The sequence below is a fragment of the Euwallacea fornicatus genome, chromosome 38 (genome assembly GCF_040115645.1).
Source record: "Euwallacea fornicatus isolate EFF26 chromosome 38, ASM4011564v1, whole genome shotgun sequence".
In the NCBI taxonomy this organism is placed as follows: domain Eukaryota; kingdom Metazoa; phylum Arthropoda; class Insecta; order Coleoptera; family Curculionidae; genus Euwallacea; species Euwallacea fornicatus.
The window spans coordinates 1,505,302-1,518,387 of record NC_089578.1 but is presented as its reverse complement, the minus strand read 5'-3'; the positions used below and the strand labels follow the sequence as shown (position 1 = coordinate 1,518,387).

At 43.0% G+C, this 13,086-nt stretch overlaps 4 protein-coding genes across 5 annotated transcripts; 2 read left to right on the top strand and 2 right to left on the bottom strand.

Annotated features, from left to right (window-relative positions):
• Positions 1 to 1,681: 1,681 nt before the first annotated feature.
• Positions 1,682 to 3,724, bottom strand: LOC136349571 (MICOS complex subunit Mic10-like). The gene is made up of 2 exons (XM_066301219.1): positions 3,406 to 3,724; positions 1,682 to 2,445 (listed from the first exon to the last, which is right to left on the bottom strand). Exons 1-2 carry the CDS (start codon positions 3,485 to 3,487, stop codon positions 2,273 to 2,275), a joined length of 255 nt encoding a protein of 84 aa, XP_066157316.1. The 5' UTR covers positions 3,488 to 3,724; the 3' UTR covers positions 1,682 to 2,272.
• Positions 3,725 to 3,869: 145 nt separating this feature from the next.
• TfIIA-L (transcription factor IIA L) lies at positions 3,870 to 6,134 on the top strand. Its single transcript, XM_066301212.1, has 3 exons — positions 3,870 to 4,469; positions 5,167 to 5,431; positions 5,493 to 6,134. The coding sequence occupies exons 1-3, from the start codon at positions 4,092 to 4,094 to the stop codon at positions 5,861 to 5,863; spliced, it is 1,014 nt and encodes a 337-aa protein (XP_066157309.1). The 5' UTR covers positions 3,870 to 4,091; the 3' UTR covers positions 5,864 to 6,134.
• A 1,463-nt stretch (positions 6,135 to 7,597) lies between these two features.
• LOC136349551 (pre-rRNA 2'-O-ribose RNA methyltransferase FTSJ3) lies at positions 7,598 to 11,705 on the top strand. Of its 2 annotated transcripts, none has more exons than XM_066301180.1 (9): positions 7,598 to 7,838; positions 7,891 to 7,981; positions 8,103 to 8,332; positions 8,481 to 9,378; positions 9,428 to 9,697; positions 9,804 to 10,070; positions 10,199 to 10,614; positions 10,915 to 11,102; positions 11,376 to 11,705. In XM_066301180.1, exons 2-9 carry the CDS (start codon positions 7,915 to 7,917, stop codon positions 11,626 to 11,628), a joined length of 2,589 nt encoding a protein of 862 aa, XP_066157277.1. In that variant the 5' UTR covers positions 7,598 to 7,838; positions 7,891 to 7,914; the 3' UTR covers positions 11,629 to 11,705. The 2 variants fall into 2 exon arrangements, with proteins under 2 accessions (XP_066157277.1, XP_066157278.1); XM_066301181.1 differs by having other exon boundaries at positions 7,884 to 7,981.
• Positions 11,633 to 12,239, bottom strand: LOC136349567 (cathepsin L-like proteinase). Its single transcript, XM_066301216.1, has 2 exons — positions 12,043 to 12,239; positions 11,633 to 11,953 (listed from the first exon to the last, which is right to left on the bottom strand). Exons 1-2 carry the CDS (start codon positions 12,139 to 12,141, stop codon positions 11,717 to 11,719), a joined length of 336 nt encoding a protein of 111 aa, XP_066157313.1. The 5' UTR covers positions 12,142 to 12,239; the 3' UTR covers positions 11,633 to 11,716.
• Between the last annotated feature and the right edge of the window lie 847 nt (positions 12,240 to 13,086).

The window sequence follows — 13,086 nt, the reverse complement described above, 5'->3', positions numbered from 1 at the left end:
CACTTTTCGCCGAATCCCAAGCTGCTCTTCGCAGTGCTCAACCCCAAGTCTCTCAGCTGGTTAATCTGGTTAAACATGAATCGCGACGTCTTCCTCCCATAGGAGAGCTCTGGGGATTGGACCGGAACGGTTAGATGGGCCGTGGGGGGCTTCACCAACACCTGTGGGGGAGGAATGATCAAAGTCGGTCTTTTGAATCCGACTTTTTTCTCGGTACTGGGAGTACTGGGCACCGCAACGTCCGGCGGTGATGGCGTCACGGGCGCGAATTTGTTACTCTCCATTTTACGAGTATAAACAATTTACGTTAACGACTCTATAATTGTTGCGATAGCTGCGATAAAACGAATGAAAATACGATTTGCTGACCGGTTTTTTATTTTTGGAACGTGGCGCATCACGGGCTGAAATGGACGCGACTGGACCGCGGTTAACGCGCTCTTTTTTCCCAAATATTAGTAAACAAGTTATAAATATTGTTTCGGACGAAACTGAAAGCTTGCGACTGCCACTCTTGCCCAAAGCTATTCGGAGAAGGTCCAGCAGTGGAGAACGCCACTTGTCTACACGAAAATGCGTAGAATGCCGAGTGTCCACTGCGTCCCAGGCGCAGCTAGCACCTCCTGGCCGTTGGGGCTGAATCTCTCGGCAACACGTCTTGTTGTTCAGGAGCTTCGACAAGCTCGTTCCCGCGTGTCTCAAATTTTCGACGGGGCCCCAAAGTGAAAAAAATCTAACGGGGTCATGTCCGGGGAACGGGCCGGCCAAGGGCGGTCCCATCCATCTTGCGAGGGACCCATGTGCGATTTCATGACTTTCCTGCAGCATCATCTGCTGGCGCGCCATTCTCCGAGAACCACCAGCAGTCGTGGGTTAAAGCCAACGGGGGACCACCCTCCAAACTCCTTTCGGGTAAAATGCGATAGAGGTCGTTGCTAGGGGAATGGATGTGGTAGGAAGCACCGACAGTCATTCGAGTGCCAAATATTCCCACCCACATTTCAAACCCAAAGTGACCCTGCAGGAACGCGGCTCTGCCCGGAACGGTAATGTGTGTTTCTGCCACCGTTTCTCGCTTAACTCTCGTCTAACCGAACCATTTCTGTGGAAAGTACTTACCAGTACCGCATTACCACGGGAACCATTCGCAAGATACTCTTCGCTTTTCGTCGCGGCCGGGTCGGAGTCCCTTGCAAAGTCTAAATTTAAAGTGATTAGCACATACGCATGCGCACTTCCACAATAAAGTACGGCCCCGCTAAGTGCCAGAATTCTCCACTGCCCAAGGGGAGAGAACGTAACGTTGTGTTCCCCCCAAATGGCCAAACCCATGGAAGTATTTGCTTTTTAAGTCGACATACAGGGGGCCCGATGGCTCATGACTGATCCCCACGTTCCTCACGTAAAACTGTTCTGATTTAAGCTATTTAACGGATATTGCTAAGGGTAGAAATAGGGGGAATACAAGGTGTCACGGTTTAAAATTTAATTTTTGCATTTTATTAAATAGTTCGCGGTTAAAACGGTTTTTTTTTAGCAAAAACCTGAATATCCGGCGATTTTTAGGCAAAAAATTCGAGTATTTTCGAAATTTTAATGTAGGATGAGGATGCCTTTAGCAGCACTTTTTCCAAATTTAAATCATAAGCCTTTGGAAGGTTTTCCAAGAACAACTACACTATTGGAAAACCAACAAAACTCCTTTATTACATTAGAAAATATACAGGGTTGCTGATGATTCGACGTTTTCCTCTAGGGAGGTGATAAGGCGTGAGGTAAAGGGTAAATCAAACCCACATTTGCATGTTCCAAAATTCACTAGATCTTGAATTATTTAATTTGTTTTTTGTAATGACTTCAGAGTGATTTTTCAAAAAAATCCTGCCTCGATTTTTTCGCTTTCGCTACTTGACCACTTGTCTAGCATTGCGATCTTCCACATGGAGTGAAATATGTCCAGAAACATTGGTATAGTGTCGAGATGTCACTCATGACTTAAATTTCCAATTTAAAAATAAAGAAATCCGAGGATTTCTTGAAAAATCACTCGGAAATCATTAAGACAACAAAAAAAATCGCAATAACTCAAATTTTCGTGAGTTATGGAATGTGCATATATGGGTTCTATTTACTCCTTACCTCACGCCCCGCCACCACCCCAAAGGAACACGTCGAATCACCAGTAACCCCATATATACATGCTATGTGTGATTTTCAATCAATATGTTAGAACCATACAGTAGAGTAATTACTAAGACGCAGTGTCTGTAAGCTACTTCTGTGAAGGTGCACTGGGTGGCTGAGAATTACGTATTGTGGCATTTAGGTCTTGTTCACAGTTTGCATACGCCATACCAATACCAAAACCTCCTCCCATCAGAATTGGCCACCTTTTCCGTTTGAAAAAGAGTAATGAAAATACTGAGCCTATGACAATGCCACCACCTGAAACGGAAAAAATATTTGCGTATTATGGGGGCTCGCGTGGAGCTGTTGCCTGCAAAACATAAGAAATTCCAATGAAGGTGAATGCACATAGTGGTATAATTGACCTGAGGGCTTCCAGGGTTATCAGCATTTTATCTCTAATTTGTTTTTAATCAACTGAGGGACTCTAAAGACCAGTTTGGATCCTATTAGATCTAATCAGCTGACCATGACCTATGATTGTTCGATTGACATTTTAACGTAAAGAGAAGGCTAACATTAGGCAGAGTGACCACGGATGAGTTGCTGATAGATAAGACCTCATCAAAATATTAGAGCATTTGAATTTCCTCTTTCTGATTGTGACAGCTTCATAATCCAGATAGGTGACTAAATGGGCGTTCTTTGACAACTAGTTATGTAAAGAAATCACGAACCTGCAAGTCATAACTCAGTTGATAAATGCTTTGGTTCTCTGACGACATAAAAGTATGTGTTTCCTCACTGGCTACATAAATGGCCATTTTGTGTCTGACCGGCATGTTAGGCAACTTTGATTTAAAAAATTTCGTGGAGGTTGGAAAATCAGGTCAATTTTTTACTTAACGTTTAGCAGGAATATTATCGTTCCTGGATACATTGTGGAAAAAACATTTGCATGAAGAATAAGATTGAGGCAAACGGTGCGTAGCAATAAAGCAACAAGTTGCTATCGTTTGCACCAAAATTGAGGACCTCGAAGATGAAGTTATTGAGTCGGACAGGTTGTCATGGTGGATAGTTATCTGCTCGTGAGGGGTTCTGAGACCGAAGGTTAATGAAGAAAAATGAATGCACAGGCCCATCTTGGAAGAAATCAGGAGTGACATTTCTCTCCGATAACTCTGTTCTCACTTAGTATTTTTAAGTATCTCCTCATGTGTTTGTGATGACATAACAGGGTATATTAATGAAGAAAATCCAAGGAGAGTTACTTACAGAATTTTATGGCAGAATCTGATATACACCTATCCCATTTCCTTCCCAGCTCCTCTTCGATATAGAGAGGTACACCACTCATTCTTGGTGGTCAAAAGGGCAATTTTCGTTACTTAATTAAGGGGGTAGGTTAGCTGCTGTCCCTCTTCGACTTGAGGGTGGCCAAACAATTTCGATTCGCAGACTTACAGGAAAATTTTAATTCGTGCTAATTAACACCTGCAACCGCTGATTTTTTTTTCAAAATTACAAAAAAAATGTTACACCGACTTCGCCTGACCCTCAATTGTTGATTATAGTAAGTGACATTGCGACAAGTGACATTGACAAGTTCAAAAAAAGCACTTTCGTTTCGTTTCTACCCCGGACCAACCGTGAGCCCACCCCGTCCGAGAGCGTAACGGGGTAAGTTGAGCCGAGAAATTGTTCTGTCGGGAAAATTCGGTCGTTATCGCCGATTCTGTCACTGTCCGTGTCAGTCCGATAACAAACGTCAAACCGTGAAAATGGGCCCAAGACATCTAAAGTGGGGTATGAGCGTATAATCTATTGTCAATAATTTCAAAATATAGTTAAAAAAGAAAACTGATGAAAAAGTACCTTTCTTGTAAAATTTCCGATAAAGTTTCGTGTAACTCACAATCCCCGTGGGCCTTTATATAAACTTAAAACGCTGAGGATTCGTTATGGCTAATTCTTTATGTAAGACCTCAGTTCTGAGAATTTACCAAGACGTTATAGAAGATGTGATATCCGGTGTGAGGGAACTTTTTGTGGAGGAAGGAGTAGATGAACAAGTTCTACAGGAACTGCGTCAAACGTGGGAAACCAAACTGGTGGCCAGCAAAGCGGTACAAAATGAGGTAGAAGAAAAGGCGAAGAAACAAGAAGCCATTTCAAATGGGTTTCCCAAACAAGTTCAAGCCTCAGGACAGCAGAACCAGCAGAGCCAGTCCCATACTGGAGCAGTTGTTCAGTCTGTTGTGGAGACTAAAATGGTTCCTATTCAAATTACGTTACCCCCGCAGCCAGGAACCGAGGGCCAAAGAGTGTTGACAATACAGGTAAAATTAATTTTCAAAAGAGATTGCAAGAGAGCCAGAGATAGCAACGTCGATAAAATCTTAATGGATGGCAGAGCAGTAACCTTGATTCGCAGTCCTTTGTTGCATTTGAATTTTGCCAGGATAGTGTCTGCCATCTAATCATACAACATATTTCTGCGAAACACTTGTTCCTGTCTCATTAAATCGTATAATATGTTAAAGCTCGACGTTTTAACACCATAATTCTCGAAAGGTCATTGTGTTTTCGGTCCTGTTGCTCAACCTGCAAAGCTGGATGTAAAAACATGTGTGAGACGGTAGATAAAACTCCCTAATATTTAAGACCAAGTCGGAGTTCTTAATGATATGAGATGTGGGCTACGAAGCGAGCACTAGGGCTCAATAGTAAGAGCTTATAATACATACACGGGAGCTAACCCATAGCGAAATTTAAATTATAAACCAACAATTTTGTACAGTGTTAATCTGGGAAAAATACCATAAAATTTCATATTTTAACGCGCGAATCGACCAAATTTGTGAGTTTTTTCTGTTGCCAGGCAGTCGGTTTCTTAAATTTATCCTCTATCAGTGTTTTGAGATTATTAACAGAATGTAGAAAAGCTACATATTTCTTTTCAAGTTACATCTAAGTTGAGAATAATATCTGAGAGAAATTCATTGGAAATACAAGGAAATCTGTTAATCTTTCTAGGTTCCAGCTACTGCACTTCAGGGCAACCAGCTGCAAAAAGTACTTACAGGACCAGTCATTACGGCAACTATGGGGCTTCCACCCGCTATTGCCTCCTCTTTATTACAGCAACACGTAAATGCTGCCTTCAGTAGCCAACAGCAAGCTGTAACTGTTGTTAATAAGAACATTGTACAGACTGATGGAGGTGGTTCCAGTGATACTGATAATGATAGTGTTGAAATTGAATTTATACTGCCTAGAAGGATGAAATCAAACAAGAAGGGTAAGTTTTCGAATTTTGGGACATATATATATATATGAGCCTGTACGATTGTCTCTTACAGAAAATTCAAAAAGAAAATCACAAAGAGCAATAGAAATCTTAAATCAAGTAGATGGCTCAATGGATACATCAGATGAAGCCTCGGAAGGGACGGACGATGATAATGACGACGAAGACCTTGACGATGACAAGGATGATGAAGACCAAGAGATTGAAGAAGAGGGAGGGGAAGAAGAGCCTTTAAATTCCGAAGATGATGTGTCTGACGATGATCCGTCAGATTTATTTGATACAGACAACATTGTGGTCTGCCAGTATGATAAAATAATTCGCAATCGCAACAAATGGAAGTTTTACCTGAAAGATGGGATCATGAATTTAAATGGGGTAGACTACGTCTTCCAGAAGGCAAATGGTGATGCAGAATGGTAAAATAAAGGTGTAAAATATTAGTTTAGAAATTATGAAATGTCTAAGTTTTTACTTTATTATAATTATGTTAGAATTGTGTGTAAGTAGGTGAGGAACATAAAGAAGTGTAAGAGAAATTGCGGAAAAACAGTTTAATTTTGAGATTAATGTTTTACTAACTTTTGGTGGTCTTTTAGTGGATGTCATTGAAAAGACTGATGTTGGTGTTTAGCGAATGTGTACGTATATCAATTATACCGTTAATTAAATCATTGCTCCAAAAATTTCGAGATTCTCTGTGTACTAACTCAAGTTTCTTACATCTCACTGTATATCGGAAATGACTTACACGAACATCTAAGGAGGGGTAAGTACTGCGTGTTTCTTGTACGACCCCGTTAAGTCAAAAAACATGCGGCGACTTGTAACGATGGCATGCGCGATGCAATTAGTTTCGGCCAAAATTTTGGTAGTTTTTCAGGATTAACAAAGTTATTAGAAAATGCGGGATGCAAGCGGGCAATGATGGAAAGCTCCCTGCATTGGAAGACGAAAACTGTTACGTGTACAATGTGTTGTCGTACATTAGATCACGGCGTTCTAGTTTTCCACTGTTCCCGAAGTATCTGCCAGCATTGTCGCAATGGAATCAGACTTGCCCGAAGAAGTGCTTACGATTAGGACAACGCGAACCATATATCAGACGTTTTGGTGTGTTTTGCCGTAGACGTGTGTAGTTGTTTTACCCTTAACGTCTTCATATTGTCCAGAATCTCAGTTTTCCGATTGCTGAACGGTGACTTCACACCCGATATGATCCAGTTTAAGGCAACTTTAGGACGCTCCATTGGAATAAGTGAGGCGTTTTATTCGAGTCCTTCCAATGCAATCAACTACCAAGTTGCTGCTAATCTAGCCAGAGTATTCCGAGGCTCAAAGAAATCGCAAAAGTCCACACAATAGGTTTAAGTGCCCCTCATATGATTGGAACTGGTACCAACTCCTCAGCCTCTGGTTCTTCTCTATCTTCATTTTTCCTTAGATCGTCCACATGAGACAGAGGCGATAATGAATTTATCATTCGGAAATCCACTCGCCATATTGTCATCAACGTGCACAAATTCGTTGAGGTGATTTTGGAAACGTGGAATTTGAATAAATGCGAGAGCGAAACGTGGATGGTAGCAAGGCGGCATGTTGCAAGCGTCCATTGCAACTAAAATGAGTTATGAAAAGGAGGCATGGACTAATGGTGGCGTTAACACCAGACTGGACCTGCATGCCTTCAAAGCACTTAAAGCCTTTGGAATCCAATTAATTGGGGTCCATAAAGATTTATGGAGAAATCTTCTCGATTCCAGCGTTTCTGTGTAGAGTTTAAAAGATCATTAATCCTGTTTTGAGGCGCTAAGAAGTAGGTTCAGCAAAAAATTCTTCTCAAAAATAAATTATTATACAGGCTGTCTCAGATCAAGATAGCCATCACTGGGATCTCGTTAATGGTGACAAACTTGGTTAAATAGGAGGAAAGTTGCGCGTTCAAAATAGTTGTTTCAAGGTTCGACCAGATCCACAAAATTATTTTTAGTTGTTCAATTACTTCGGAAAAAAACCGAAATTTTGGAATTTCTATTCAATTTTTTCTCCGCGTTTGGTGATGGATAAAAGAAAACTAAGACCAGTAGTCCGTTGCCGTTAGCATGAAAGTCTTGGTTAGTTTCATCCTGCGTTTCGTTTGCGAAGAATGGTCAACTCTTCCCGCTAAATACGGTCCTGGCAAATTTTGGAACTGACTGTACCACGAAAATTTTCAACCAATGAAATGAGAGTATTTTCCGCACACACGTGACCGCGGCCTCAGCCACGTGCTAATGGATGCCATTAACCTAACTTAATTTGACGTTTACATCAGGGCTTTCATGACCCAAACCAAACGCATTTTGTGCTTCAGCGGAGGCCGAAGCCTGAAGAAACCCACTTGAGACTCACTTCGCAGGTTTGTTTATTGTTTAATGATCGTATAAAATTTATTTATTTGCAGTTTTCAGCGTGGTAAAAATCGTCGCACCGAAATGGGGAAGAAAACAAAAATTGGAAAACAACGTAAAGACAAATTCTACCATTTAGCCAAAGAAACCGGTGAGTTATCCACGTAAACCAGTCGAAGGCCCGCACAAATAAGGTTTATCAATTAATCAAGCTACAATCCAATCCCAATTTCCATGCAAACAAGATTAAATGCAAACTCACCCTTTTGCAGGTTTCCGGTCAAGAGCAGCTTTCAAGTTGATCCAGTTGAATCGCAAGTTTGAGTTCCTGCAAAAATCGAGAGTATGTTTAGACCTTTGTGCAGCCCCAGGAGGGTGGATGCAAGTTGCCAAACAAAACATGCCAGTGTCAAGTATAATTATTGGTGTCGATCTGTTTCCCATTAAAGCAATCCCGGGCACAATTGGTTTAACTGAGGATATCACCACAGAGAAATGCCGGGTAAGCTTTGTTGCATCAAAAATTGATTGCTTATGACTTAATTCCTATTTTTGTTAACGATTCGAAATCAATTTCACTCCGCAAATCATATTTCAGTCCTCCTACCCGACTCTGAAAATCTGTCTTACTCAATATCTTAACGTTTAAGGTGGCCATCAGCAAAGAAATAAAGACGTGGAAGGTGGATGTAGTTCTGCACGACGGTGCTCCAAACGTAGGAAAAAACTGGTTACATGATGCATACACGCAAGCTTGTCTCACACTTAGCGCCCTGAAGCTGGCCACTCAGTTCCTCCGCAAAGGTGGATGGTTTGTAACTAAAGTTTTCCGCTCGAAAGATTACAACCCGCTGGTGTGGGTGTTTAAGCAACTGTTCAAAAAAGTTCATGCCACAAAGCCGCAGGCTTCCCGTAATGAGTCCGCAGAAATATTCGTTGTGTGCCAGCATTACATTTGTCCAGATAAAATCGATGCCAAATTCATGGACCCAAAGTATGTTTTCCAAGAGCTAGAAATTGAGCCCAAGAACAAACTCAATATTTTCCACCCGGAAAAGAGGAAAGGTAAGGCTGAAGGATATCCAGAGAATGACTACACCTTGCATCATCAGCTGAAAGCGTCTGTCTTTGTGCAACATGCAAATGGCATAGACGTACTGCAGCATGCGTCAGAAATTGTGTTTGACGATCCAGAAATTTTGAATCATAAGAAAACCACCAGGGAAATTCAGGAATGCTTTAAGGACATCAAGGTACTTGGCAGGAAGGACCTTCGTAATGTTATGGCTTGGTGGAAAGTGCTACATGAGGAATGGGAGAAGAAACTCAAAGCTGAGGAGGACTTAAAATCGGATGTTAAAATTGAGGAGAAAGTAGACTCTACAGCAATGAGTGACGATGACGACGATGATGAGATGAAAGATGTGGACAAACAAGTAATCGATTTGCAAGAAGAGGAACGAAGGGAGCTCAAGAGGAAAAAGAAAAAGGTGCAGAAGGAAAGGAAGAAATTAAACGAGAAACTAAACTTGAAGATGATATTGAAAGGTAAACAACAGATTTGATTCGGTGCAGTAACATTAATGATAATCATTAGGTGACGATGGGCCTACGGCGGAAGCCGACGACATGTTTTCGCTCAAGCAAGTTCACGATATGGACAACATGAAAAAAGTTGTAGAACAAGCTCCAGATTTTCTAGTTCATTCGGATAGTGAAGACGAAAAATCTCGGTCAAAATATTTGAAATACGACAAGTATTCACAGCATTTAGATAGTTCGGGGCTCTATTACAAGGATTCCGATTCTGAATTGGAGATTGAGAGTGATGATGACGATTCGGAGGAAGGTGCAAAGCAGAATTTGGGTAGGTAGTTTTAGATATTCGCCTGTTTCTTAGACAAGAGCGCGGGACTTACACGGGGCCGTTTAGTGATCGGGTTCCTTACGTGAATACATGAATTTCGTTGTAGGTTTTGATTCTGACGATTCCGATCACGAAAGTTTGAGTCGCAAAAGGAAAACGAATACTAACAAGAAAGAGGCAGAAGCCGAGGAGAAGGAGCAACATCCGTTAATAACCGATCTGGATTATAGAAATAAGGAACAGAAGAGGACGCACAAAGCGGAACTGTGGTTTCAGCGTGATATATTCAAAAACTTGATTGATGATGGAGATGAGGACGCCGATTTGGACAAAATGGTGGAAGACTTTAAAGAGAAAGGAGCGAAGGTTATTGGTAAGCAAGCGGCGTTGGCTGCTTTTAGAATTATGCAGAGACAAGTTACAACCAGCCGAAATTGGGCGAGTTCTTTGCCGTCCCCCTTCATCTGACGATCAGTTTGTTTTAATGAGCAACGTTTGTAGGTGAAACTACCACTGGCAAGAAGGTTAAGAGTAAAGCAAATGCGAAGGTTGCGAAGACGAAATTAGGCGCGACCGATGATGATTATGGTTCCGACGGTTCAGATGATTATGGTTCCGACGGTTCAGATGCCTGCAGTAGCGACTCTGACTACAATATCGAAAAGGCAACGCTCAAACCCATCAACGACCCGAGAAAGGACGGCTTCGAAGTGGTGCGCAGCACTAAGGGCGGCAAAAAGTACAAATTGTCCGACGAGGAGCTGGCCCTGGGGACACTGATGGTAAACAGCAAGAAAGCGAAACGGGATTTAATTGACGGCGCATGGAACAGATACACCTTTGGAGACGACCATTTGCCGGACTGGTTCGTGCAGGACGAGAAAAAACACATGAGGAAAGAAGCTCCGGTACCGAAGGCAGGTATCGATTTCTTGACACTTCCAAGATCCACAGGGAGAGCCGCAAAAACTTACTCTCCATTTAAACTTGATAGAATTGTTAGGTGACGGCCAAATTTCAACAGGGTCAATCGAAATTTTCATTGAAAGTCATCAAATCAACTTTTACCGGGTTGCACTAGAGGTTCCTATCGTCCATATCTATGTTGCATTTCTATAAACTGCGATGGTACCTGGGCACGGGCAGTGCGCCGTTGCACCAGCGGCGTTTCCAGCGACCACCCACCCGTGTTATGATTTCTTTTTGTTTCTCTTTAGGAATTAGTCGACGAGTATAAGAAAAAGCTGGAAGACATCAATGTAAGGCCGATAAAGAAAGTGGTGGAAGCCAAGGCGAGGAAGAAGAGGCGCGCCCTGAGGAAGTTGGAGAAGGCCAAAAAGAAGGCGGAGGCTCTACTGAATAACGCTGACATCTCTGAGAAAGAGAAGGCCCAGCAGATTAGGCAGTGAGTCGATCAGTTTAGGCCGAGAATGAAATTTTACCATTTTGACAAAGTCGCGGAATATTCCGATTCAGACCGCGACCATAGAACGGTTTCTATGTCCTTTTCTGCGCGAGTCGGGCCCCCCTCATCGAGCGTCAATTGGGGCCCACGAGTTGGCACCTGCCAATTTGCTCAATTAATTACCCTGCCTAGAGCGCGACTTTGTAACTGTGGTAAAATGGAAATATCCCGTTGCTCCTCACCCGTCAATTTTCTACCGCCGTTTCCTCGTAGGTTGTACAAAAAGGCGACCAAAGAACCCAAGAAAGAGGTCACCTACGTGGTCGCCAAGAAGCACTCGGCAGCGAAAAGGGTGGCGCGTCCCGCCGGCGTCAAGGGAAGATATAAAGTGGTCGATCCCCGAATGAAGAAAGATGTGAGGGCGCAGAAGAACAAGCTAAAAACAATGGGACGCGGCAAAAAGGGCGGCAAGGGTACCCGGAAGCCGAGGGGCAAAACCGGTACCAAGGCTGGGAAACAGAAATAACCACTTTGTCGATTTTGTTAAACATCAACGGTATCGTTTGTTAATGATGTTTTATTATATTTATAAATTTCCTGAAACGTTCGTTATTTCAGATGTGTCCGTGACCCTTTTCGTCCTCGTCTACTTGAGGCAACACCCCGTGTCCATAAATCCTTTTAAACTCCTCGGCAGTCATATCGGTGAACTGGTTCACGCCCTCCTTGAACGTCGTCTCTCCTCTCTCGTATCGCCGATTGTGCTCCCGAATTTCCTCCAGATTGTCCTTAAATATTTGGAAGCGAGTTGCCTCTTCGGCTTTGTTTTGGTACAGCTTGTGGTGCACGGTCTATCAAAAACGTCCAGTTTCTTTGAATCGAGTTTTTTCCTCGATTGCGAAAAACGCCACGTAACAATCATTAGCGTCACATTTTTTACCTTAAACTCTTGCCATTCCTCTTCGTCGGTCAAAGCTGCAGCAGTGAAGGCCACAAAGCTGTACAACACCAGCAAGCAAACAAGGGTAGTTTTCTCCATGGCGTCCGAACTGTAATGTCCTCTTGTGTTCGATGTCTGTGCAGTGCACTTGTCGCCCCGAACCGTCTCGAGTAGTCTGATAATCTCAATTGGAAGACGTACATTATGTACCAGCGAGGTACATAGATCCTTTTGACGATTGATAACAGGAAAAAACTGCAACGTATCGCGATGATACGAGATCGGGACTTTATTCAGGGTCAATAGCACTTAGTCATGTATTTCTGTAAAATTACGAAGTGCGGTGGTACCTGTACCGCCGTTCGTTGCACAAAATTCGTCATTCCCTCGCACCGCAACGCTTCGGAAAAGATCAAACTGGGATGGACACGCACCGAAACCGGCCCAAAGAAAAAACTTCCAACGCCCCATTGAAGTTTACAGGGGGAACGAAGTGATGATGGCGAGGAGTAGCGTTCGGGTGGCACTTGTGCCATAAAGACAATTATTGTTTACAATAGTTCCATTATCCACCTCGAGACGGGGGGCAACAAAGACTTTTAGTCTGCGGCTCGCGTTTACCCTCGGCACAATGAAAAGACACAATCCCACATGAGATTCCTAAGGTCGTCCCTGGCCCTATCTGAGAACGGACGAACGCAGGTTCGGCGAACTCTCAGCACCGGTCGCTCCTTCGATTGAAAATAATTGCGAAAACCGAAGTTTAAGAGAAGTTTCGAAAAACCTTGCAATTCGAGTGTCGACAAAGTGGTGCTGTCGGCAATCCAGCTAGGTTCCCTTTCGTAACTAGTTACGCAACGGAAGCGGGAATCCTCGTCTCGTGGCGAGGTCGATGAGTGAAAGGGGCTAGCGACCGCCGATGCGGCCGCACTTCAAGTTTCCTCTATTGGGGGACCGCTGGGTGCAAACTAAAATTCTCCTTTGATCCTGCGAGACTGAGCCCAGCCGACTCGAACGGTTTCTGGACGAAATGGCGGAGGTTTT